Source organism: Alosa sapidissima, chromosome 14 (assembly GCF_018492685.1).
Source record: "Alosa sapidissima isolate fAloSap1 chromosome 14, fAloSap1.pri, whole genome shotgun sequence".
NCBI classification, from domain to species: domain Eukaryota; kingdom Metazoa; phylum Chordata; class Actinopteri; order Clupeiformes; family Clupeidae; genus Alosa; species Alosa sapidissima.
Genome location: NC_055970.1, coordinates 6446065 through 6472796, shown reverse-complemented (window position 1 = coordinate 6472796; position 26732 = coordinate 6446065). Strand labels below are relative to the sequence as shown.

The window sequence follows — 26732 nt, the reverse complement described above, 5'->3', positions numbered from 1 at the left end:
GCAATAAACTTGCATCTATCAGCCACTTTACACCTGTTCAAACATTAACCAAATGAACATACCCAGGCTCTCTATGTTCTGTTCTCCATTTGAGATAACCTGATAATAACGACTGACTTCATTATACAGTAGAGAGAGGCTAAATAAACACTCACTGACTTGACTCTGTCCATTCCACCTCCTTCCATCACACACACAGAAACACAAACACTCACACACATCCCACAGGAATGCTTTGGGGTTAACCTGAAGTTCAATCTTCTTCGTGCTCCTATCCAGTGTTCCCTGGGTTCAAAGCCTTGTGCAGAGTGTTACTGGCTCTAACTGCTAGTGTCGCCCAGCTCATGTTGCTGCATAAAGGATGCTGGCAGGCTGTCCTCGTGCAAAGCCTTCACACCGCCAGAGCAAAGTATGCTGGACAATGACAGGACCTGACTGGGCGGAGAGGACTGTCACACTGATGCTAAAGGGCAATTCATGTAGAGAGAGACCGACACACACACACACACACACACACACACACACTACAACTGAGGTGCGTTCAAATTTGGCAGTGGTAAACAGTTTGTGGTGAACATGTTTTCTTTGAGCAGTTAAATTTGAACGATTTGGTGTTAACGTCCAGTTCCACTCTATGTTCGCGGAGAACTACCTCCTCAGACTGTTTGCAATTGTTCGCAAACGTTCGGCGAAAACTCAAGGCTAACAGAAAACTGTTTGCAAACGTTTGCAAATGTTCGCACGTTTTACAAAACTGAGCCACTTTAATTAAGAAAGATGTAACTAAAGAACAACCAATATCAGGAGAGCTAATGTTAATGGGGGGGGGGGGGGGGGGTTGGGGGGCAAGGAAACAAGAGGAAGATAAACAAATGTTAGATGGAGGGCAAAAAAAACACACCGCATGTTTGAAGTGTCAGTGGGTTTCCTTCTACCACTTGCTGCTAGGTGGGGCCTGCGTTTTTCACTACCATGTGCTTCCTCCCTCAACAGCCACTCATCTAACATCTCACACACTCACACTTTCTGAATTGTTGGCAAAGTCAACTGGGCTAGTTGTGCCAACACACAGACACAGACACACACACAAACACTGACCCATGCTGAAAATCTCTGCGCCATTGGGCACTACAGTAGCCTATCGATCCATGAACCTCACCTACAGTCAGAAGCTGACTACTCAGAGAAACTCACTTACCCTCGCTGATCTGCTGCCGATAAGACCAATCTACTGACTGAACTCAATACCCGTGCTCATAGCACTACATGCATAACATTAAAACTCTTTAGTTATATGGGGCTTACTAATGAACAATCTAAACCCCCACTTGTCAACAATTCTGACAACGGGATCTAAGGTCCAGTACATATGTCTACAAAAACTAGAGGTTCCATCACAAAAGTGGTTGTTTTGAGTGAAGCACTGAAAAACAACCGTCTCGGTACAGTCATGAGGCAGCCATGTGCTCTTATGAGTAGAACCACCACAAAACCAACCCAAGCCTTCCCCCATCCTACAGAGGAAATCCCTCATCTTTCACAACACTGGAAGAAGCACGAGCAAGCCAGCAGAAGCAGAACTCCCTCACTCCCCCAGCAGCCGATTGGCTACTACGGCCTGTGACATCACAAAGCCACTGATCGGGTTTCTCGGGCTGAAAAGCCAGTCTGGGTTTGTTTTGAGGGAGAACAAGGCTGGGACATTGTCAGCGTGTGTGCAGCATGTAAACACCCTTTCTTTCTCCCACACGAGCGTCAAGGGGGGGCTGGTCACAGAGTAAGATGAACACCACATAGATATGCACGTGCATACACTACACAACTACTCAGAAAAACACAATCAAAGAGAAACATACACTGCCAGCAAACGACCAACCCTTGAAATCTTCATCACATTTTCCAATTTTACAGTCTGCCTAGCACATGATGCCTTGGTGACTGTGTTCGATATGACATGTAAGCCAACAAGAAGAAACAGCCTTGTGTGACAAGGGAGCATTAGAATGCAAATTAACCTCTGATTTCAAGTGCTTTGATAAAAGAAACGTAGAAAAAACGAGAAGCTGATGAATAGTAACAGCTCAAGATTTAAAAACCTGCGCAGGGTGTAGCCTACTGTATGTGCCATCTGAATGCCAATTCGTTCTCAGAAGAAATCTATATGTAAATTTGCACTGTTTCAGCACACATGTTTAAAATGCAGCTCAGTCAACTTAATTCATCAAGAGTGACAACAGCCTAGTTGTGAATGTGATCTGGGCTGTGGAGCATAGGGGTTTGGAGCCATTAACAGTAATCACAAAGGAATGCACTTATATAAACACACTGTGCTTGAATCTTTCTATAAATGAGGATCAGTCCCTATCCTTAGACTTTGCTCAAGGCAGTGCAAGCCATATAGTAAATATAGTAATACAAAAAAGTATCTAAAACCTTACAAGCAAACTCCACTTAACCAACACCACACCCACATGAACAAGACTTCTCAGTTCACAACTTAGGCTAACTGGTATGAACAGCAGTTTTAAAAGGGCAGGGAAGCAGCGTGCCTAACTGATAAGACTGTCAACTATTAATTTGTGTTAGATGACATCACCACAAACGTTTTAATTACAAAAGCATCCGAAGCATTTAATAAAGGTATAAGAGAAACCTAGTATTAGCTAAGTAAGATGAAAAGATGGGAAGTTAGTAGATAGTTATATTAGTGAAAATGCCATCTCATCCTTTTTGCTACTCTGGTAGTTCAATTGTCTTTTTATCTAAAGAAAGAAAGCAGTGTTATCGGGTCCCAAATCACTTCAGAGACATTTCCTATTCCTATGTCATGACAATGTCATGCCAAATATGGTTAAAAACGAGTACTTGGCTAGTGAGCTACGTTGAAGTCACTGACCATTCGGTAACATTTCCAACATACTAGCCAAATAACGTTCACTAAGAATAATTATTGCACCCAGACTTACGAGAGGATAACACTACAGGGGATAGCACTAGCGTTTTGAAAATCACATAACGATATATATTACACAGCAAGTGATGAGTTAGTTTTAACATCCGCAACGGCTGACATATGTGAAAGCTGTTGTAATGTTACACAGAATTGCAGCTAACCAAATTACTTTTAACAAAATGTGTATGTGGAGGAGTGGTTTCACAATCAACGTTAAATCTGTCACGATTAAAATTAGATTAATTAATCTGCTCTACTCCTTGCTAGTTCTATACATATCAGTGGGTAGCTCCTGAAGTTAGGTGGAGTAGTTAACGAAAGCCCGTCGGATATCTGGTGGTTGAGGCTCGCTGGCAGATAACGGTAGGTTCATTTGTTAAGCAGTTCACTGATATTTCACTGACTCATATGTACCATCACCTGTACTATCATCAAATGTGTCATTAAAAGCACTGGTGGTATTTCAAATAGTATCGAAATCTAATGTGTGTGTACCAGTTACCTGATGCACTTCTCCGGAATATTTAGCTTAAAGGCTAAGCTAACGTGATACATTAACTGCGCTAACTGTTATGTTGGCTGCATGTGAACTAGCTTGATAGGTCATGACAACTCACCCAATAATTCCCTCGGAGTAGTTCCTGGTTTTCCAAGGCGTACCCGTATAAACACAGCCATCAGTATCGTCTCCTCCAGATCCATTCAGCAATAGACTAGTATTGAACCCAAACGTGCTTGCTTTGTTATCTCTTTTCCTCTTGTTGCGGTGCCCCGCGACATCCCCTCTCCATACCCCAACCCCACTGGCCAGCACCCCTGGTCCGCCACCCCTCACGACAGATCGGTTGTTTTGGTTGTTGTTGGTTTCCAAAGGAATGAAGTCCCGTTGTTCCACGATATCGCTATCGACCCTTAAAGTAGACATCCCCTGATTCCTGGACTCGCTGCTGCCACTAACACCTGGGCCGATTGTGGTATTGGGAGTCCCGTTTTCGGTCGTGATCACGTTACTCGTAGCCCCGTTACTGTTCAATTTAGGACTAACGTTATGGCTTGACGTGCTAGCTCCTGTGCTATAGTTGTTATTGAAGTACAGATTTCCCAGACCTTGTGTTGTCTCCCAAATCTGCATCCACAAACTGTTAGCAGGTCCGCGCTGTTCTGGCTGAAACCAGGCAATTCTAGGATCCATAAATTGTACTGCAGGCACACTGCCCCCCGAGCAAGGCTCAGTTCGTGCTCAGTTAGCCAGTTAGCCAACCACAGTCAGTCAGCTAGCTAACTCACAAGCTCTGTGCTGAGGGCTAGCTAGCTAGCTAGCTTACTTTGCCTGATAGCCTGCTCGCAACAAATATATCCCTATAATACTAACAACCGGTTCCATTAAATTGAGAGTGGAAAATCATTCACAGCAGAGAAAAGTTGGTATTCCCTCCACACAATCGATGATTTGAAGATGATTAAAACTATGATCAGAGTTCAAAAAATGAAAACGAGCAGACAGAGAGAAACGTGCAACCATCGACAGTCGAAGCAACTCTGACCCTTTCACTGATCGCGAGTCCTCTCAATGGCGGACTACATCATGATGACACTGCGCAGACTCGCCTGGAGTGAAAAGGGATTTAAACAGCACCAGAGAATGTGACAGCACGAAGAAAGTTGTTTCGTTGTTACGCAAGAGCACAACAGTTCCTCTGTTACGTAACAATTACGGATTGATGAATGGTTGTGATTTTAAAACATTTGCAGGAAGTTCAGTGACTGAGGGTCTAAACTTTAGACCCTCAGTTTCGGTCAGCAAATGTTGAAAGATGCCAACAAAACGAAAAGGCTTCTGCCATAGCTGTTTAGGGCAATGGGTAGGCCCTATAGTTGATCAATCTGTCAATGTGGCTGTTTCCTCGTTTGTAATTTGGCAATTTGTGTAAGGTCTAACGACCGTGGGAGGTCTGACTGCGAAGTTAAGGAAAAGAGCATGCCCTAGTGTAGATTTTGTGAACTTGAGGTAGACTAGCCTAAAAGGATCATGTTGACCAGACCAGTGGTTGACTGTGATGTCATATCTTCGTCCTAGGTTGAAGCTTCTCTGATGATCATGGTTAGGGTTATGGGATTTGGCAGATGCTTTTGTCCAAAGCGACCTACAAATTAAAAAAATACAATAGTTAAAATGAACAGTGAGCCGTTTTAAAATGTTGGTAAGACTAGGCCTACATTAAGGGAAATAGCAATAATAAACAATAGTCAATGCTCAATGATAGCCTATGAATAATATGCGAACCAGAACTAATGCAGATATGTCAGACCTTCGCATTCCTTTATTCTATTTATTAAAATGTTAGGTTTATTTTAATTATTTTATTAGGTTACATGTTATGTATGCTGTATGCCATTATGGTTATGGTTATGGATTTAGCAGACGCCTTTGTCCAAGGCGACACATAAATACAAAACAATATAATAATATTTAAAATTGAACAGGGAACAGATTAGAATGTAGGTCAAACATATTAAGGAGAATAGTTATAATACACAATAATATCAATTCAATCAATAGCCTAATAAAAAGCAATGGAAAAAAAGGGGAAAGGCAATAATAAAACAATAATGTCCATTCAATCAATAATATAAAAACAATGACATGCTAAGACTACATTAAGGAGAATATAAAAAAAACCCAATAATGTCAAATTAATTAACAGCCCAATTAAAATAAAACAACATTATAGATAGATAGATAGATAGATAGATAGATAGATACTTTATTGATCCCCAGGGGAAATACAAACCATAACACATAAGCGCTTAAACAACTAAGTATATGTTGAATAGGAATGTCTTTAGACCCCTCTTAAACGACCCAAAACTACTACAGGAACGGAGAGCACTGGGCAATTCATTACACCAACAAAGAAAAGAGTCTGGAATTAGACCCAGTTTTCATGACTGGTCGACACAACAGATGCTCACCAGAAGACCGCAGTGGGCGGTTGGGGATATAAGGCTTGATTATTGAATTAAAATAACTAGGAGCAGATCCAGTTAGTGTCCTATAGGCCAAAGTGAGAGATTTAAATTTAATTCTGGCTACTATAGGGAGCCAATGGAGAGTAACTAGGAGAGGAGTTGCATGTGTCCTCTTTGGCTGATCGAAGACCAGGCGTGCTCCAGCATTCTGAATCAGCTGTAATGATCTTGTTACACAAGCGGGTAAGCCAGCTAATAGTGAATTACAATAGTCCAGCTTAGAGATGACCATGGTCTGAACAAGAAGTGTGTGGAATCTTGTGTCAGATAAGGTCTGATCTTCCTAATGTTGTAAAGTATAAACCGACATGATTTTGCAATAAGCTATATGCTCAGAGAAGTTAAGTCGGTCATCAATTACAACGCCCAAGTTTCGTGCCGAGTGAAGTTGAGTCAAGCTGGATGTTAATCTGTTGGGGAATAGCTGTTTTAGCTGGAAACACCAAAAACTCTGTTTTTGAGAGATTAAGCTGAAGGTGCCAATCTTTCATCCAGGCTGAAATATCCTTAAGGCATGCAGAAATCCGGTGGAAAACACTAGAGTCATCAGGTGGGAAAGACAGGTAAAGTTGAGTGTCGTCTGCATAACAGTGATAGTCAAATCCATGGGAGAGAATGGTATCACCTAAAGAAGTGGTGTAAATAGAGAAAAGCAAGGGTCCTAATACTGATCCCTGAGGCACACCTGTGGTGAGGTCATGAGACTTAGATACCTGTCCCTGCCAAGACACGTTTAAAGAACGCCTTTTAAGGTAAGATTCAAACCAGTCAAACCTTTGACAAGAAAGGAAGAAGGGAGACAGGCCTGTAGTTCTTCACCTCAGTTGGATTAAGTGTACCCATTGGAGACAGACAGACAGACACACACACACACACACACACACACACACACACACACACTCACACAAACTGGTTCACACTTCACAAACTGGTTCACAAACTGGTTCACACCCTCACAGCTAGTCTGTCCTTGTAAAACTCTATTTTTGATAATTTGAGATAATTTATTAAAGATATTACAAATAGCAAAAAACAATGAACAAACATGAATTAATGCATTGATTACTTACTTCATCAATGCATTGATTACTCAAATTGAAATATGTTTGTAGAAAATTCAGTTTGCCAATTGGCCTATAGCCTACCTCTGAAATGGTTATGTTGGTATGCTTTCACACAAAGAGAGCCACATGAATGATGAGTGAGACGAATGGTAAAACAACAGTGACTGACGCCACTCCAGCGATAGTGTAGTATAGCATTGAATAACATTGTCATTTTCAATAATTATCATGCATTTAACTGGAAATGAAGTTCTGGAAGTTCACACTGGCAGAGTCCTGTGCGCAGTGTTGCTGCTTTATACAAGACAGATTATCAGTATGAGAATATATTGGTTTGGCCCATCTTGTTGAAAAGAAGCTATATACAACAACACAGTATCCATGTTTACACAAGGCAATGTTCTAGAAGGTCTGAAAATGCCATGCAGGACTAAGAAAAACATATGCTTGACATTCTGGACAGATTCTGCATGAAAGAATTCAGTGCTGTGTCCCTTTGCTCCAAATGTCCATTTGAGAAGAGGTCTGTAAACCGCAGAGGATCCACTGTCATTGGCTCCAAGTGATTCACAGAGGTTGCCAAACTCACAACACTGTCATGGTAAAATAGCCTACTGGTTAGGAAGATACATGCTTTCCATTCCCCATGTGATATTTAACATATGTCGAATCAGGCAAAACACTGGATGTTTAACAACACAATCAGTCAAATCAACAGCAAAGCTGTCATATGCAGGTTGAAAATAAGTGATGACAGAAAATTTCAGGTGGTTGACACAACTGTCATGTGTTTGATCAACAAACAGTCCATGGTGACAGGTAGAATGTTAGGTAAAGGTTACAGTAACAATACACAATCTTGTATGCCCACGAATGTTAATTTAGGCAGTATCACAGCCCTGGTCAAAAATAGATAACAGTGAATTATTTAAATGTCTAATGTGCTATTTTGACTATACCGAATCCAATAACAAAAGGCTAAAAAACAAAATCAGAATGACTGATGATTAAAATCATAATCATAATATTTGTTTGTTTTGTTATATTGTCAGCCAAACACTGCCTCGCTGTTTTATTTATTTATTTCTATTTTATAATCCATTCACTCAACATGAAAATGCTGTCCACATTCTGAAATGGAATAAAGCAAATGCAGATTATTCAGTCAGCCAAACTTAGAAACTTGCTATTTGTTCACAAATTACATAGCTACATAATGAATTAGCCAGTCATCTTCTTGGGGTTGCTCCATCCATTATGGCTGTACCCAACAGAAGCTATCTGGCAACACATTCATAATTAAACTGTGATTAATTACTTGCAAAACTTTTTCTCATAAAAAAAACTAACATTTTATCTCACAATAATAACACAAATAATTGACATATTTTAAAAATAATTTTGATGTAAACTATATAAATGAGCACAATATAATGTACATGCACAACTCGTTATTTACATCAAGACAAGTTCTGGTTGTCTTCAGCAGATAGTTGTGAGTGACAAGGTCTGTAGACTTAAGATAAGATAGAGCAAGTCAAATTTAGGGCTGGTAATAAACCTATGGATTAGGTCTAGTCCAAATGTCAGGATTTTCTCTTTAGTCAGGAATATGCAGTGTACGGGAAACTGGAAGATGTTTATAAAATTTCCATTACTTCTGACTATCTTTGAGACACTCAAAACACCCTCACCCAGTTGTTAAAGCATTTTCAGTATGCACATACCCCTATTGGTGACTTCTCTTTGCAGCCCATGAACATCAATAGGGACCTTTGGTGAAAGGAAACATGATTAAAATCCAGTTCCAGGGTTCCTCCCCATCACATTTGTATCATGTAGCCTAAGAATCCCAAAAGACTACAGATGATCAAAGTTCTTTATCATCACTGCATACAGCACCAAGTTCAGCAGCAGTCAAGCCACCTGCAGTCTTAAGACTGCATGGCAATTGTCATGAGGTTCCTGATAGTGGCATCAAATAGGCTGCAAGTTAACAGTGCCCCCCTTATGGAAATAGCTGGGACCTGGATATCAACACTAAATGTTTTTTCTTTCAGGTCAGGTGCTGTCTATTATTTTGTTACATTTATTTTATTTACTTTGGTGTGAAAAGGGATGTTTTGCATCATTTCAAAGTAGGCATGATTATTTTACACGTTTTTTCCTGCTTATTATCCCCTCCCATTTGCCATTTGCAACAATGAGTGTGCAATGTGCATATCTTATGACACTGAATCAAATAGTTGTGATTTACTTCAAGTATATTTGGTCTCCATTTGATGAAAACAAGGGTCCCTTTAAAAATGCTGATAGGCCTGGAGCACAGAATTACGCGACAACAAGGGGCACTGAAACAGGAAGTATTAATATTGTCAACATGTCATGCATCGTAATGTAATCGTAATGCATCGTAATGTAATTTATCCCAGTTATGATACTGTAACCGTCGAATGCAATTGTGAGGGCTATATCAGAGAACAGAAATAATTCAATAATATGAAACATTGGTGAATGTTTGAAAGAAGAATACTATTTTCAGCCTTCAGCGACTTTTATTTGATGAGGAACATTTATTTTCACCACGTCCTTTCCATGTAACATTGTGGAACGATTCAACCAGTTTCAACGTCAACGTTACCCCTGAACTCAACTTGCAATAATGGCAAGCTGCATGAATTGGCATGGTAAACGTGAGTTTTGTTCCTCAATATTTATATAGTTAATATGACATACTGTAATGTTGTGGATGTATGATGTGTTAAGTGGTTAAGAATGATGTTTGAGAGCGTGCATGACTACGACTTGCAAGTTAGCAAACTAGGAAGCTAACACTAGCTAGCACTATTTATGTAATTAGCCGACTAGCCATCCAACGCCATTTTCACCATTGAATTATTATTCAGCTAGCTTGTTAGCAGGTAATGACACCGCTGTTACTGATTACCTGGCTACCCAACATTAGGTGAATGACTGTAGCTAATCACAATTTCACCATGTTTCGCCTCGTAGGTTATAACGTGTTTACTTAATGTAGTTTCTTGGCTAACGTTAGGTATGGTGAGTATTTAATGTCGTTGATGAGTTTGAGCTACAATGTTAGACATCGATGGATGCACCAGGTTATGGTATTTGCCTGATAAGTTAGCTACGCTACGCTAATGCTAGCTATCTAGTTAACAAGTGTCGATGTTGACATTAGGCTGTTATGGCTCTCTGACTGACCATGTTTTGAGGCACGCCTATTTCTAATGTTCTTTTCTTGTGGTGTCTTGCAAATACTATACGACACGATATAGCTACTTACACATGCAATATTGTTGATACAGAAACCATCCAACAGAAACTATCAAATCAAATGTTTTGTAAACTGCAGCAGTTTGACTCAGTGGTTCTTTGAAACCCTGAGTGCATTGTAAACTAACTTGCATGTTTTGCCTTTATTCATTTGTTCATGAAATATGACTGTCGTTGTCTCCGTTCATTTTTTCTGTTCGACGTGTGCTTGGAATGATTGCGATGAAAATTCATAACTTACTTTCATCACGCAGGTATTGGAAATGTCACGAGATGTCCAATTGTATACAAAATGGGATAGATTTGACTTTGTCAAATTGATATGATCTGTCTCTTCTTTTTCCAAGGAGTTACAATGGATTAACTGAGAGAGGGGAGCAAGCCCGGAGGATAGGGGCCTTCATTCTACCATGGCCTCAGAACTCCATGAGACAATATGTATGGCAAAGCAGGAACGCCACAAGAATTTGTTTCTCAATTACAGGAATCTGAACAACTTTCCTGTCGAACTTCTGAAAGATGAGGGACTGCAGTTTTTGGAAAGACTTTACATGAAGAGGAACTCCCTTACAAGTTTGGTAAGGATCATTACCATCACCACCACTCTATGGAGGTATAAAAAGTGCATACGTCAAGAGCACATTTGACTGCAGATTTTGCATGCACACATTAAAGTCACAAATGTGCAACAGTAGTCGTACATATTTTTATACATTGATAACACAAAATTGAATTGAATTTTGAATTTCCCCTGGGGATCAATAAAGTATCTATCTATCTATCTATCTAAAATAGTTGCTACGGGTTAAAAAATCCTTGTTACAGGTACACAAATCCTATCCTGTGCATCACAACTTTCAAGAGTTATGCATGCGGCACTTTCACTCCAATCGTTGCTGTACAGTTGGTGCAAAAAACATTCACACGCCCGTCTTGTGTGTGGAGAGACAAATACAAGTAAACTCTTACGCCAACACAAAATCCTCATTACAAGTATGCAAACCCTATCCTGTGCATTGCAACTTCAAAGAATCATGGACTTGCCAGCCATGCCATGAGAATTGATAGAGAAAACAAGGCGGCCGGACCTGGATCCTGAATCGTGCCCAGACTTTCTATCTTGCCTGTTACACATTTGTGACTTTAGTGTGCGCATGCAAAGTCTGTAGTTAAATGTGCTCACGACTTATGCACCTTTTATACCCCCATACACCACCTCCACTCTTGCACATCCCACTTGTGAAAGAAAACGGGAGGAAACTGGGAAATAAAATTCACTCATCATTAACGTTTGCACTCATAAAATGCACTCATCATTAACGTTTTCTGAAATGCTATCCCATCATTGAAGATTTTGTATGTAGGCAACCGTTAAAACTACTGATTTCCTCATTGGTGCTATCATGATGTGTATACAACAGGAGATTGATTAGGCCTACATCTCATGCAAATGTGTCATAATCATAAACAGCTCACTGTTTTTTTTTTTTTTAGAACCCTGTTTTTATTTTTCTCCTGATGTCAGTGTATTATGTGAAATACACCTTATAGTGTGTATTTCTCAATGATGTCAGTATGCAAAAAATAGACGTCATCCATACTCTTTATTTTACAGCCTGACAATCTTGCACAAAAACTTCCAAATCTGATCGAACTGTAAGTACTTCCACAACTTCATATAGTAGCTAGGATGCAATTCATGAAAATTGGGCACTTCTGGATAAGTTTTTGATTTTTGGCAGGGTGTTAAGGTATAGGCCTATGGTTTTAAAAAATCCATGGAGACAAGTTGGGGTGGCCCGCCTAGTGGCAGTTCCAAAATGGCCCCCGCCGAAAAGCGAAAAGGTTATATCTCAGCTTCCTTTAGTCTTAAATTGTTGTATAATGTATTTTCTCTACTTTGTTTGATACAAGGAATCCAATTTTGATATGTTCTGCTTATTTTAAGTCCATTTCCATGTAGTATTATAGCCATATTTAGCTCATAAACTGTCAATATCTGAAAAAGTCACATTGAAATACTCAGGTCCCTAGACCCATATTTTTACCTCCAAGGTATGGTTTTCTTTGTTGATTGGACACTATAGTGTCAAAAATCACATGTTGTGGGGGGCGCTGTGGCACAGGCTACAGCACTCATACCATATACGGGTCCAAGTGCCCACAGGGACCCAGGTTCGAATCCGACCTGCGGTCATGTCCCGGTCCCGGACCCTCCACCTCCACTCTCCTCCACTTACTTCCTGTCTCACTCTTCACTGTCCTATACAAATAAAGGCAAAAAATATACTTAAAAAAAAAAAAATCACATGTGACCAAAAGGACCATTGCTGAGGCCTTAAATAAACACAACTTCAGAACTATGCCACAGTGAAAAGTTATATTAGGCTTTTCACCATGTTAAGGGTCAATATTACATTTTAGTCAAATAACACACAAAAACACACTGCACTCTTTAAATACTTAAACATCATGTATTATTCAAAGATTTTTGGTTTCACTCTTCATCATTACAGCCTCCCTCACACTTGCACAATGTGGTACAGCATTGTGGTACAACATATTATACATAATTAATTCTATGGCTCACCCTGCATATTCAGAAATGTAAGGGTAGTCTATAATCATCTCAACAATCAGGGTGAATGAATGGAGAAGGTTGTCTTAGCATCATGACAGTTGACCTGACTGCACTTTTACCAAATGTCCAGTAGATGGCAGTGAAAGAGCAAAAATATTCATATGCAGGGTTTAAAGTTTTTCAGGTGTGGGTTGTTTATGAGTTGAACATAGATGGGTAAACATAACGGCTTCAAAAAACTTCAGGCACAGAAATATTCCTTGCTTGAAGGCCCAGTGTGTGTCATGTTGTGATGTTGGAGTAGGTTTAGCAAGAGGTGTATTTGTGATGATGGATGTCTTTTGTCTTTTTACAGGTATTTGCACTCAAACAATATTGCCATCATTCCTGAAGGTAAGCATATTCGACCCCTCAATGTTTTGATGTGCGCAGATTGACAGTAAGAAGTTCTTCAGTTTCTCAAATGATGCCTTGCAATTTTCCTCTGCAGCTATAGGAAATTTAGCCAAGCTACAGTCCCTGGATCTGAGTGACAATGCCCTACAGGTTATATGTCCTGAGATTGGTCGGCTGAGGTCTTTACGCCACTTGCGATTGGCCAACAACCAGTTGAAGTTCCTTCCTCAAGGTATGCAACCTACATTTTTTATCCCATAGTCATTCAACATAGTCGCTTGCCCAAAGAATTTTACAGAAATGCACTGGCAGGATTTGTTTTCAAATCTTGTTAAGAATATACACATCAACCGACTGAAAATCGAAGCCCCTCTTGCTACTCTGAAATCACCGGTGTAGAAGTATTTTGTCGTTCATTCATGTCAATTAACACTAACTTAGCTAACTCAACTTAGCAAGTGAACAGATGACCTAGTTACAGTCCAAAATTACTTTAAAGGGACACCAGGCAACATTTTTGTGTAAATTACTCATCTTCGTAAGTCGGTATATGGTTAAATGACTAATTACAGGGTGAATGAAGACTCTCTCGCCCGCTCCTACTGCCTGTAGGAAGAATATCCCACTTGCAAGTTCAGTGTATCGTACCCGCCGACCGAAGCAGGATCAGTTTACAGCACAGAGGCAGGCTAACGAAACGCTAGCGATTGTTGCAAATGTGTGTATAATGGCAGAGCCGGCGAAGAAGCAGCGAAAACCCTTGACGGAAGACGCAAAGAAAAGGAAAAGAGCTTCAGACCGAGTGAGGGGGAGTTTCATAGAGAAAAAGCATCAGGCTTGCCTGGTGTCCCTTTAAGGCTTAAAATGCACGTTGATAAGTACATATTCCATGAACCCTAACCTTGGGTCTCTTCGGAGTGTGCTGAGACAATCAAAAGCTTGTAAAAAGCTTTATAAAAAAGAGTAGGTTCTAATTCTGTTTGTCCAAGTTTATCTTTTATTAAATAAAAAAAGTCAAATTTCTTCTTCTGTGACACCCTAATGGCCTGTGCAGATTACGGTACACGATTTTTTTTGTCTTCCATTATGGTCTTTGACTATGTCCGACTAGGCGATCAGAGAACTGTAAATTCTTGCCGCGCCTTGGCCACATTACAAGATCATACTTGTTGCGTGTCGTCATAGTGTCAGTGTCAACACGGGAGTTGTAGGACCAGGGGATGGTTTATCCAGTTATATGCAGAAGTCAAAGTCTTTTTTTCAGTTAAAGTGTAGGTGTGAAGTTCTTAAGAGCAGTGTATGCACATTCACCCTACAAGTATGTTTGGGAAACACATGGAAAAACCAAACAAATGTGTGGAAGATCAGTCTTAGTGAACACACGTAAGTGTATAGATCCATCACTATGGGGACACCGGGCTCTGACCTCTTGTATCGTCCCCTGCTTCCATCACCGCCACTGCCACCTGTGGTGACCTGTCTGATGGAAACTGCTGGCTCCTGGTCTGGTTCGCTGCAAAGCGTGTCTGTGGCCATAAGTCAGATATGTACATGTGGACACTGGACAGTGCTGAGTCGGGGTCACCAGTGCCCCCCCCCCCCCCCCCCCCCCTCGTGCTGATGCCCTGGGGCTCTGGGAAGGCAGTTGCCTCGTATTAACCCCAGCCGTGTCTGTAAGGTGTTTGTTTGTGGACTGGAGTGGTCACAGAGGGGGTGGAGAGGCCTGTCTAAAGGGCTGCTTCCCATTCTGTATTGTGTGTGTGTGTGTGATTGGTGCTGGCACCGTCCCCTCCACAAACCGCACTCCACATCCCCCACCCCCGCCCCCGCCCCCGCCCCAGTACCCTGCCGCTGCCACCATTACCACTCGCTCACTTGTTCTTGGCAGAGGAATGCCTTGCTTTCTGGTTTCCTAATTTAGTAACGGTGAGTAAAAATATGCAATAACAAATGAAGTCTGGTATGTCAGGCCAGACGCCCAAAAAGAAGTCCACTGTTTGTGGAGCAAAGGGGATTTTTTTTTTTTTCTTCCCCCCTCACTCTCTCTTTTAAGATGGTGAGCATAGATTCATGACACAAGCCCTTTGCACAAAATCTTACACTACATTCTTAAAAAATCTTTTCTCTTTCTTATTCCTTCTCTCTCTGCAACTCTGAGTCCTTGTATTTCAGACGGCACTGTTATAGCACCCCCATGTGAAGTGGAACGTGAAATGCGTGTGAAGAAGGCCATGCACATTTCTGTATTTTAGCAGCAGTTGCATCACAGTTTGTGTAAAGAATGAAGGCAGAGTTTGGACGGGGGGGGGGGGGTCTTTTTTTTTGTCACTGCACTATTCCTTCACACACAGCACTTTCAGGTTTTAAGAGAGTTTTAAAAAATCGCAGCTGTGATACTCGGTGTATTTCATCACAGTCGAGGTGTCCTCTGACGCAAGGCCAAAAACTGTCCTATTGCAATGTTTAAACCCCTTTAGCTCTATTGCTTGAGTCAAGAACAAGTGCTAACACGTGAGTTGGGGATCATCGCTTTTGCATAGCTCTCTTCTGCTTACTGATCTCATTCAAGTTGTCATCTCCGTCTGATTCAGTGATTTTCTTTTTGGTGATGAGGTATGTAATCTATTTAGTCTATTGTCTAATCTGGAGGTAAATAGTCGGTGTGTATGAATGAAAGGAGCCAAAGTCCAGTACATTAGCACAGAAACACAAAAAGTCCACGCCTCTGCAGTTCTCGTTTTCAAGATGTTAGGAATGCGTCTTTCAGTCTATTGTGTAATGAACCTTTGTTTTAAACCAATGACATCTATTTGACAGACAGCAATATTGAGGCTGTGCCCTGTGTGTTTGTTATGAATGAGAACTGTGCTTTTAAACACCCTGTTAAAGTTTATGGCACAAGCTTATGATCCGTCAGTTTTGTCTGGAAATCCCCTCCGTCTTCGCCGTCTCCCGTTTGGACATTTTCAGTGTTCCGTTAGCATTCACTCAGTCAGTGTGCTATTGCTATTTAGCCACTGACCTATATTCTGCCCCACACAACCTTTCTTTGTCATTAATTCCTAGTGTGTCATTGAACTGTGTCTGCGGCTTGGATATTGCATGCAACAGTGGTGTGGTCGGTTGCCTGAGCACAATTATACAATAGATTGAAAGGGCTCTGAAACAGCGCAGACATTCCAGTGGTCGGAAAACCACTTTGATTGTTCGCTAATTGATTAACCATATGGGTTTATGAGACCAGCAGTCCTGCCCTGCTAGCTGAAGGGTAACGGTTCCCTTTCCAGTCACAAGATTGTATTCATTTTGACAGCACAAATGAAGCTGCTAAGACCTTGTCCTCATCAATGAAGTTTTGTTTTAGTCGGAGCAGAAATGGGATCAGACATCATAGTGTGTAGGCTTTTGGGTCTCGCTGCCTCTATCGTCAGGTCCCTCTTGTTGTCAACAGGGGGCGATAAGCAGTAGCCATGGAACTGGACTCGTGGAGACTGACATGGCCTGTAACATAAAAAAGGGGTGACGTCCAAGCTGAGGCCTGTCCCTTCCCACACACTTCACCTGAGACCACATGCTGTCACTCCTGTCTCGGGCTCAATCAATCTTAGATCAATCTTAGTGAACACACGTAAGTGTATAGATCCATCACTATGGGGACACCGGGCTCTGACCTCTTGTATCGTCCCCTGCTTCCATCACCGCCACTGCCACCTGTGGTGACCTGTCTGATGGAAACTGCTGGCTCCTGGTCTGGTTCGCTGCAAAGCGTGTCTGTGGCCATAAGTCAGATATGTACATGTGGACACTGGACATGCTGAGTCAGGGTCACCAGTGCCCCCCCCCCCCCCCCCCCCCCCCTCGTGCTGATGCCCTGGGGCTCTGGGAAGGCAGTTGCCTCGTATTAACCCCAGCCGTGTCTGTAAGGTGTTTGTTTGTGGACTTCACCTGAGACCACATGCTGTCACTCCTCTCTCGGGCTCATCCCCCCTTACCTTTGTGGTGCTTCCCTCTCAAGGTCTAGCTTCTAGTTAAAGTGAAGAGACCTGGACAGACAGACAGACAGGCAGGTATGAAGGCAGGCAGACAAACAGACAGACAGTTAAACTGACTGAGAGAGAGAGAGAGAGAGAGAGAGAGAGAGAGTAAGCGGTGCTAGCGCTTGCTTAAGCTTACTGTACTAGCACTAGCGCTAAATGACTGGCTTCCCCATTTCCAGCCCCACCCCCACTCCTGTTCTGCCCACTCTCTCGTTCTGCCCGCTAATGCCACTTGTCATTAGCAGCGGTAATGAACAGGGGATCAGCTGGACTCCGCTGTGTAGAGTAGACACACAGACCTGTCTCCTGAGAATCCAGTCTGTCACACAAACACACACACACACACACACAGTGCGTCGTCGCGGCTCAGCGGTGGAACGGGAGCACGGACCTCACCCTGTCCCGCTGCATAAACAGTGCGTGTCAAAGTGATGATATGTGTTTGTTCTCAGACATGTCAGTTGCTGTTGTCCACAGTAGCACGACTGCTCAGGCAGAACGCTACCTGCGCCTGGCCCATCTGAGCGCTGTTATTCTATGGAGCAGAAGTTTCTTTTAGCAACAGCATGATTTCAGAGAGAACAGAGACGGGATATCCAAGGCTATGTTGCGTCTCCTTATATACATATTGTGTACATAGTGTGTTACGTGTGCATGTCAGTGTGTGTACTGCATGTATATATGTGTACATATAGGTATGTATGTTTATGTGCACATAGGTATATATATGTTGTATGTTTCATATTTGTATAATTTTGTGTGTGTGTGTGTACACGTTTTTGACGTGCTGTTGCCATGGCATCCCCACAGAGATCGGGGATCTGCGTGAGCTGGAGACCCTGGACGTGTCCATGAACCTGCTAAGCTCTCTGCCCGAGCGGCTCCACCAGTGCCTGTCCCTGCAGTGCCTGACGGCCGACCGGAACAACCTGCGCTGCCTTCCGCGCCAGCTCTGCCAGCTGCACAGCCTCAACGAGCTCTCCATGGCCGCCAACTGCCTGGCCTCGCTGCCCCTCGGTGAGTCTGCGCGGCCGCCGATGCATGCTGGGACTTGTGTCAGCTCCACAGTCATCAGTCAGTCAGTCTCTGTGTCAGTCACAGGACTGCAAAAGTGCCAGTGCCTCTGGGAAGCATACAGTGATGTTTCTTTTTGTAATGAGCGTGCTTCTCGGCCTATTACATTCACCAAGTCACACTGCGCTATGTCATGTGCCGTGAAGGACCACCATGAGTTGGCATGTAATCAATGGGAATTATTTGATTGAAGATTGTAGAGTGAGTGCAGAGAGAGATCACGAGAAGGTCATTAACAGCACGGCCTTTCAAAGGGTCGTCATCTCGTAAAAAGAGAAAGAACGCTCCTCATAACAGGCGTCTCTGATGATTCCAGCGTGGCGGCTTCAGCGTGTGGCACGCACATGGACAGAGTGTGCTTTGTCTCTCCTCATGAAGTGCGTGGCATATGCTGAGAGAGAGAGATAGAGAGAGAGAGAGAGAGAGGGGGGAGGGAGGCAGGGGGAGGTAAAGGGGGAGAGAGAGAAGGAGGAAGAGTGACTGAATCTGAGTGAGGAGGTAGAGGAAGAGACAGTAAATGAGCCTGAGAGGGAGGTAAAGGAAGAGAGGGGGGGATACAGAGGGGTTTAAAGAGGAAGGGAGAGAGAGAGGGTTAGAGAGGAAGGGAGGCGGAGGAGCCTTTGCCTGCTCTCCCCTGGTTCCAGGAGTTGCTGGTGGGCTCTCAGAAGTGACACTTTGATCTGGGAGGAGCAGCAGCGGTAGCGGTAGCGGTCCAGTGGAAATGTTTGAGGGCGCTTGAGAGCTTTAAAGCAGCCACATGAAAGAGTCAGACGTGTATGGAAATGGTGCTGGTGCTGGTGTAAGTCGACGTTTTCACCCAGCCCTCCCCTCCCCTCCCGTCGTTTACAGACGGACGGCCTCCGTCAGCTGTCCACTTGTGTGTGGGCCAGGTGTCTGAGTGACAGATAGCAGGAGTGAAGAAAAGTCACGCTGCCCACACACACACACACACACACACACACACACACACACACACACTCACACACACACACACCGAGAGAAAGAGGAAACTCAAGAGCAGTGTTCACTCACATATGGCGACCCCCGTCTTTCCCTTTGTGTGTGCTGGCAGGGGCCCCTCACCCCTGCACCCCCCCCCCCCCCCCCACCCCTCCCCTCAGCCCTGCCAGTGGCGCGGATGTGCGCTGAAACTGAGGGGCAACACCACCATCAGCTCAAATAACTGATAATTGCAGGGTTCTCTCTCTCTCTCTCTCTCTCTCTCTCTCTGCTCTCTCTCTCTCTCTCTCTCTCTCTCTCTCTCTCTCTCTCTCTCTCTCTCTGTGCTCTCTCTCTCTCTCTCTCTCTGTGCTCTCTCTCCCTCCCTCCCTCCCTCTCTCTCCAGTGCAGTGCACTAATAGCCCTAATTCTGAGGCTGCTGCCTGTGAAGCGGCACAAATCTTCCTTCCTTGACGCCTTTTTTTCCCTCCTCTACTGGTGGACGTTGTAGCTGTCAACAGTCCTTCCACCACCTCAACCTCACCCCTTAGCAGGCACACACACACACACACACACACACACACACACACACACACAGAGACTCCTCACCATCTTCACTCTTCCAGGCGTGTCACGCTCCTGTTGAGGACGGGGTAATTGCCACTGTTGGAGAGACTGCTAGTTAGTGCAGTGGCAAGGGTAGGGGATGGGAGTTTTTGCTAGCTAGCCAGTGTGTGTGTGTGTGTGTGTGTGTTTGTGTCTGTGTGTGTGTGTTTGTTTGTCTGTGTGTGTGTGTGTGTTTGTCTGTGTGTGTGTGCTTGTGTGGTAGTGAGTGTGTGAGTGTGTGTGTGTGTGTGTGATTGTGTAGCTGCAGGTGCAAGGAGCCCCACACTGTGAGGTGCTACTGGAGCCCGTAGGGGGGGTACACACTCCGGCAGGATGATAATGAGCCTGGCATACTAATGTGTGTGTGTGTGGGTGTGTGCGTGTGCACGGTTAGGTTGGGTGTCTTGTGCTCGGGGTGTTGCTCCATCCGTAGCTTCAAAGGCTCCCTATCTGCACCGCGGCACGTGCATAGTGCACGCGATAGCATCAGCCCAAGTTTACGTCAAGGGCAAAGAGTGTTGCCACAGTCTGTCTTGCATATCCCGTGCCCGAGCAGCAAAGGCAGGGGGGGGGGGGGGGGGGGACTGAGAGTGTCGGGAGAGGGTCTCCTGGCATGTGTCATGCTGTAGAACCACCTCAACGTGAGGCGTGTCATTAACCAACCCACCGAAATCGGTGTCTTTCGTAGAGCAGGCGGCAAAGAATGTGTGTGGACCATGTGACGCGTTTGGGACATAACAACATTCTTGAGTTGGTAATGAGGTAATGTGGGGCACGTTATTGTGAAGCTGATGATTTGCATCTGTGATCATTTGCATCCGTCAGATCTCGGGCGCTCACGGGAGCTGCAGTTTGTCTTTGTGGACAACAACATTCACCTGAAAGGCCTTCCATCCTACCTGTACAACAAAGTCATCGGCTGCAGCGGGTGAGGAATCCACATTCTTTCTCTTCTCTCTGCCTCTCTCCTGTCTTTCCCTTTTGCTCGCTCTCTCTCTCTCTCTCTCTTTCTTTCTTTCTTTCTTTCTTTCTTTCTTTCTTTCTTTCTCTCTCTCTCTCTCTCCTCTTCTTTCTTTCTTTCTTTCTTTCTTTCTTTCTTTCTTTCTTTCTTTCTTTCTTTCTGCCTCCTCCATATGTGTTCATCTGCCTTTGTGGGCTGAAGCCGTAAGTGACAATATGGATGTTCAAATACATTGTTTGTACGGATTTGATTTAATTCAGATTTTCATTGGAATGGTCAGTCGAACCCCTGACTCAGGGGCATCCTATCAAGACTCATGAGGTGAAGTTATCTGGGCTAAATTCGCCATTCATTCTCCTCCCCTCTCCTCACCTCTCCTCTCCTCCTCCCTCTCCCTCTTCCTCTCCTCTCCTCTCCTCCCCTCTCCTCTCCTCCCTCCCCTCTCCTCCCTCCCCTCTCCTCTCCTTCCCCTCTCCTCTCCCTCCTCCCTCCTCCTCTCCTCTCCCTCTCCTCCCCTCTCCTCACCTCTCCTCTCCTCCTCCCTCTCCCTCTTCCTCTCCTCTCCTCTCCTCCCCTCTCCTCTCCTCCCCTCTCCTCTCCCTCCTCCCTCCTCCTCTCTCTCCCTCTCCTCCCCTCTCCTCACCTCTCCTCTCCTCCTCCCTCTCCCTCTTCCTCTCCTCTCCTCTCCTCCCTCCCCTCTCCTTCCTCTCCTCTCCTCTCCCTCTCCCTCTCCCTTTCCCTCTCCTCTCCTCTCCTTCCCTCTCCTCTCCTCTCCTCTCCTCTCCTCTCCTCTCCTCTCCTCTCCTCTCCTCCCCCTCTCCCTCTCCCTCTCCCTCTCCTCTCCTCTCCTCTCCTCTCCTCTCCTCCCCTCTCCCTCTCCCTCTCCCTCTCCCTCTCCTCCTCTCCCTCTCCCTCTCCTCCTCTCCCTCTCCCTCTCCCTCTCCCTCCTCCTCTTCCTCTCCTCTCCTCTCCCTCCAGATGTGGGCTGTCAGCGCAGGTGTCTGATGTGAAGCTGGTCACCCTGGCGCTGGGGGAGATGACCGTGACCCTGCCGGTGGAAGTGAAGGCCATTGGCTCGGAGCTGGATCAGGTGGTGCCCCTGGAGGAGCTGGCCATGAGGGCCCTGCACAGCATGTACAACGGCCCCCCAAAAGGTGTGAGGTCAGGCAGGGACACTGTGAGGTCAATCGAGACCCTGGTTTAAAGCCGGTGTGGTGATTCCCCCAGAGTTGGGCGTGTGCAGGTGTATGCAAAAGCTGGGAGCTCCTGTCATTTTGTAACTTCATTTTTTTTTTGTGAAAATATGTGCAATTGCTGCAGCAAATAGACATTGAAATGTCTTCTTCAGCATTAATGTCATTTTACTCCTTATTTCATAAACATAACAACATAAACATACAGCTGTATGTCCAGTCAATCAATGACATTTCATCATGGAATCACTGTAACGTGTGGACAAACGTTCAGCTGGTTCAGTGAGGTTCATGGGAGGGACAAAACACACATATTACTTTTAAGAACATTGAAATATCTTAATTCCGATACAGAATCATTGCTATTATTCAAGGATGTGACTTTTCCAGATTAATCTGGAATGATTAACTGACCACCAGTATTAGAAGATGGCAATGTTGTCAGGAAGCACTCGTGTCTTATTGACTGGTAGTCCTATCTGTGTGTTATCTGGCAATGTTAGTACACACAGCCCGTGCCAGAAGAAATGGATAGCCGATTTCTACCAGTGAAGGGGTTGTAGCACAGCGTCCCATGATGATCAGGAAATCAGGCGTGTAAAAGTCAACATGAAGTTACACAGAGCTAACGTTCTGTACATAACGTACTGTATTGCACCTTGCAGAAATATTAATGATAATTGCCTTCCTGTGGCTAGCAATACTAAACTAGCCTTGTCCCTTGTTAGATAAAGTTTTATGTATGTTCCTGCTTTTTGGTCCTTTGCCAATCACATCCCATTTTATTATTAGCATTATTATATATTACTTTCTTTTGCACCCTTCCTATTCTCAGTTGTGTCTTTATTCTACAGTTCTACCTGCCTCAGTAACAATGTGTGGGTGTGCGTGTTGGTGTGTTGGTGTGCAGGTGTGAAGATCCTGCCTCCCATCCTGTTGCCTAAGAGCCTGCTAGACCTCCTGCAGTGCCCGCTGGGACACTGCCACCGCTGCAGCCAGCCCATGTTTACCATCGTCTACCCCAAGCTCTTCCCCCTGCGCGAGACGGCCCTGGCGGGCGTCCACAGGAGGTAATCACTGCCCACCCCCCCCCCCCCCCCCCCCCCCAATACACACACACACACACACACACACACACACACACACACACACACACCATCCCTGTTCAAAAGCAGCTCACGTCAGAGTTTTTTAACACAGACACACACACACACACACACTACCGTCGGGTAGCGACAAGGGGACACATCGGGACTGATGCAGGTGCAGGTTAGCCTCGGAAAACCAGCAGCGCAATTAAGACGTTTAATCAGCTTGTCTGCAGCCAGTGCAAACTGCGCTGCAACTAGCGATAGCTTGCCCCCAGGGTGCCCCTAGCTAAAGCACTTGGGCCAACAGATAGCGCAAACACACAAGTCTCTGTCCACTCCATCCTTCTGCTGGTCTCTCTCTCTCTCTCTCGGCCGTGTCTGATGTCTGTCCACTTAGCCGCTCTGTGAGCCAAGTAATGAGCTGCCTGGGGATGCGTTACAGTGGCTATCTCACGACGGGCTGCGGCCATTGTGCCTCCTGTCACACTTCATTTGTAACAGGACACCCCGCGATTCACATAAATGTCTCGTCCACTCGACCCCTGAGTGCTGTTATTTGCCGCGTTCCTTGGGTCCAGATGCATTAAGAGATATTATCATTCTAGTAATTACCCCTCATCCTGCCTCTTTGCTCTCCGCTGTGTTGTCCACTCCCTCCCCCCCCCCCCCCCCCAACCCGCCCCAATTATGATGTGCCTTGCTATGAATGCAGTAGAAAAACAAAGCACTGGTTCATATTTCAGTCCTCCACTCTCTCTCTCTCGGGCTCCTCATCTCTCCTCTCCTCTTGTCTCCTCCGCCACACCGCACCACCCCTCTCCACCTCCACCTCCCCCACCCCCACCTGCTCTCCCCTCCTGCTGCTCCGCCACTCCTCGCTGGCATTTGGTGCAGGTTTTCAGGCGCGGGGGAGGCTAATTGAAAGGGATGGCCGCTCGACGCTGATTCCCTTTGACAGTGCAGCTTTTTTGCCAGGGGAAGCCAGCGCCGGCCTCACGCTGCGCCACCGTGCCCGCACACACACACACACGCACACACACGCACACACGCACACACACACACACACACAGGCACACACACACACGTACACACATACACACGTACACACATATACACACATACACACGTACACACATATACACACATACACACGTACACACATATACACACATACAAACGTACACACACGCACACACACACAGGCACACACACACACGTACACACATATACACACATACAAACGTTCACGCACACACACACAGGCACACACACACACGTACACACATATACACACATACAAACGTACACACACACACACACACACACACACATATACACACACAGGCACAGAGTAGCGACTGTGCATGTGCCGCCGTCAAAGCTGTGTGTTCGGAAAAGGGGGTCCGCTGCCGAGTGGCGACTCGGCTCCGAAGCTCGCCCATGGAGCCCTGCCAAAAGAAACCACATGAGTCTCCCCAGGGCGAAAAGAGAGAGCGAGCGAGAGAACGAGAGAGAGAGAGATGGAGGCAGGCAGGGAAAAACAGCATCACACCTCTATCTGTCATTTACATCCATGAGCATGTTGTTGTGTGGCGCACAGGGACTTCCGCTGAGGTGGGGGAGAGAGTGTTGATCAGGGAGGGAGCTGTGAGCTCCCCCGACCTACACGGGTGTAAAAATGTTGCACCTCTCTCACAAAGGCGTCTTTTCTCGGGGAGTGCGGATCCGCAGAGTTGATCAGCAAAGCAGCTCCAGACGCCCTTGGAAGAGCGCTGAATGTCAAAGCATTCCCTGTGCTGCGAATGTAACCGATATCATGCAATGGAGCTCCACAGATTAGCGCTCGTGACACTGAGATTTAGGATTCTGGGAAGCGAGGGAGCATTCTAGGGTCTAGCACAAACATGGGCCAAAAAAACTGGAATATGATCACTGTAGATGTTGTCAGCTGTGAGTGAATGTCGAGATTATTTCATAAGTGCCTGAGGTAACAGTCTCAGTCTCAATTCTCAAGTCTCAATTTAAGCCCTAACAAAAATCGTCCAGTTTCTATTAATCAATAACATTTTTTTTAGAAGCATAGCCCTGAACTATTTCTTTGTCGGCTCCTTTCTGATAAACTTGTTGCTGTGGAGGCTCTGCATCGTCCATTTACACTTGTAGCCAGAGTGACCTATAGAGTAGCGGTGGTGGCGGTGCTGATGAGAGAGAATCATTAGCTGGAGGCTGGCCATGGCTCCCTGCCCTTGTACTCTCCTCCAAGGACTGAAGTGCTGCTCACACTCACACACACACACACCACACCACACCACACTCCAATCTGCTTCAGCATCCTCCAGTCTCCTCTCCTAACACATGCTCTCTCCTCTCTCTGACAGTTATATTCTCTCTTTCTCTCTCTCTCTCTCTCTCTCTCTCTCTCTGTTCCCTTTGTTTTCTCCTCCAACAGAACCACAGTGAGTTTTGTGGCATATTGCTGCTCCAGTCAGTGTTTGAGGACATTTGACCTGCAGGGATGACAAGCGTAGGTGTGGCGCCCTCTCCCTCCCTCCTGTTCTCCTCTCAGTGCACTGAAGGCTGCCCTCATCCACATGAAGGGAACGGAGGATTGTGTTTTTCTCCCACTCTCTACGGCTGCTACAGCTAAACGGACTACAGAGAGCAGATGCTACACTTATCTTGTCCCACAAACCACTTATGAAGGAGAAGGCCCCAGCAAAGGGACACGGGGCCAACGATGGCGATGAATGTCACAACCCCTCCCCCCCCCCCACCACACACACACACACACACACACACACACACACACACACACACACACACACACACACACACACACACACACACACACACACACACACACACTCTTCCCTCCTCCATAACTCACATGTCCCGTGTTTGATAACAAACAGTCATCAGGCTCTGACGGTTTTTCATTTAACCTGATCAGAAATGACCGTGGAATAAGCAGAACGTTCTGGAATGTTCCACACATCATCATCATCATCAGTCGATCCAGTAATTTAGCAGTGTCAAGTCATCGCCGGTGAATACTACACATCTCACTACAAGCGGATGAAGAACTCTCATTTCTCCTCATCTGAGAGAGAAAGCAAAATCTACTTTCCTAGTTATTTTCAAATGTGTGCTTAGCATTAATGTGTCATGGTGGCAAAGATAGCTCAAACAAATATATTTTGGTCTACAAAAACATGTTGATTATCAGAGTGAAGAGTTTGGTCCCAAATACTGCTTGGATATTGGAGTAAATTACATAAAGTGAAATATATCTTAATCAATCACCACGAGAAGTGCATTTATACATTTTTTTTTTTTAAGAAAATGCCTTTGGTGTTTCCAAGGTCACACCAAGTGTAGAGAAACAAGGCTGCCATCATCACATTGGAAGAGTTTTGGTGCTGAGTGACTGACTGTGTTCAGATGACGTGGGGAGTGGGCCCAAGGCTCATGTGCATTCGATTGTACACTGTCTAGTTTGTGTGCTTCCTC

At 44.9% G+C, this 26732-nt stretch overlaps 2 protein-coding genes across 6 annotated transcripts in view; one reads left to right on the top strand and one right to left on the bottom strand.

Annotated features, from left to right (window-relative positions):
• The window catches only part of tent4b (terminal nucleotidyltransferase 4B), a 30061-nt gene extending 25459 nt beyond the window's left edge, over window positions 1–4602 (bottom strand). Inside the window, exon 1 of the mRNA XM_042060820.1 lies at window positions 3571–4602. Coding sequence (XP_041916754.1) covers window positions 3571–4145 — 575 coding nt within the window. The 5' untranslated portion in view covers window positions 4146–4602. The remainder of the gene's footprint in view (window positions 1–3570) is intronic.
• lrrc28 (leucine rich repeat containing 28) lies at window positions 3298–26015 on the top strand. 5 transcript variants are annotated; one of them, XM_042060824.1, is made up of 10 exons: window positions 3298–3316; window positions 10692–10922; window positions 11960–12000; window positions 13281–13318; window positions 13416–13553; window positions 18169–18375; window positions 20803–20905; window positions 21917–22092; window positions 23042–23201; window positions 25672–26015. In XM_042060824.1, exons 2-10 carry the CDS (start codon window positions 10755–10757, stop codon window positions 25739–25741), a joined length of 1101 nt encoding a protein of 366 aa, XP_041916758.1. In that variant the 5' UTR covers window positions 3298–3316; window positions 10692–10754; the 3' UTR covers window positions 25742–26015. The 5 variants fall into 5 exon arrangements, with proteins under 5 accessions (XP_041916758.1, XP_041916756.1, XP_041916755.1 ...); XM_042060822.1 differs by lacking the exon at window positions 3298–3316 and adding an exon at window positions 9421–9734; XM_042060821.1 differs by lacking the exon at window positions 3298–3316 and adding an exon at window positions 9421–9740.
• Window positions 26016–26732: the final 717 nt, after the last annotated feature.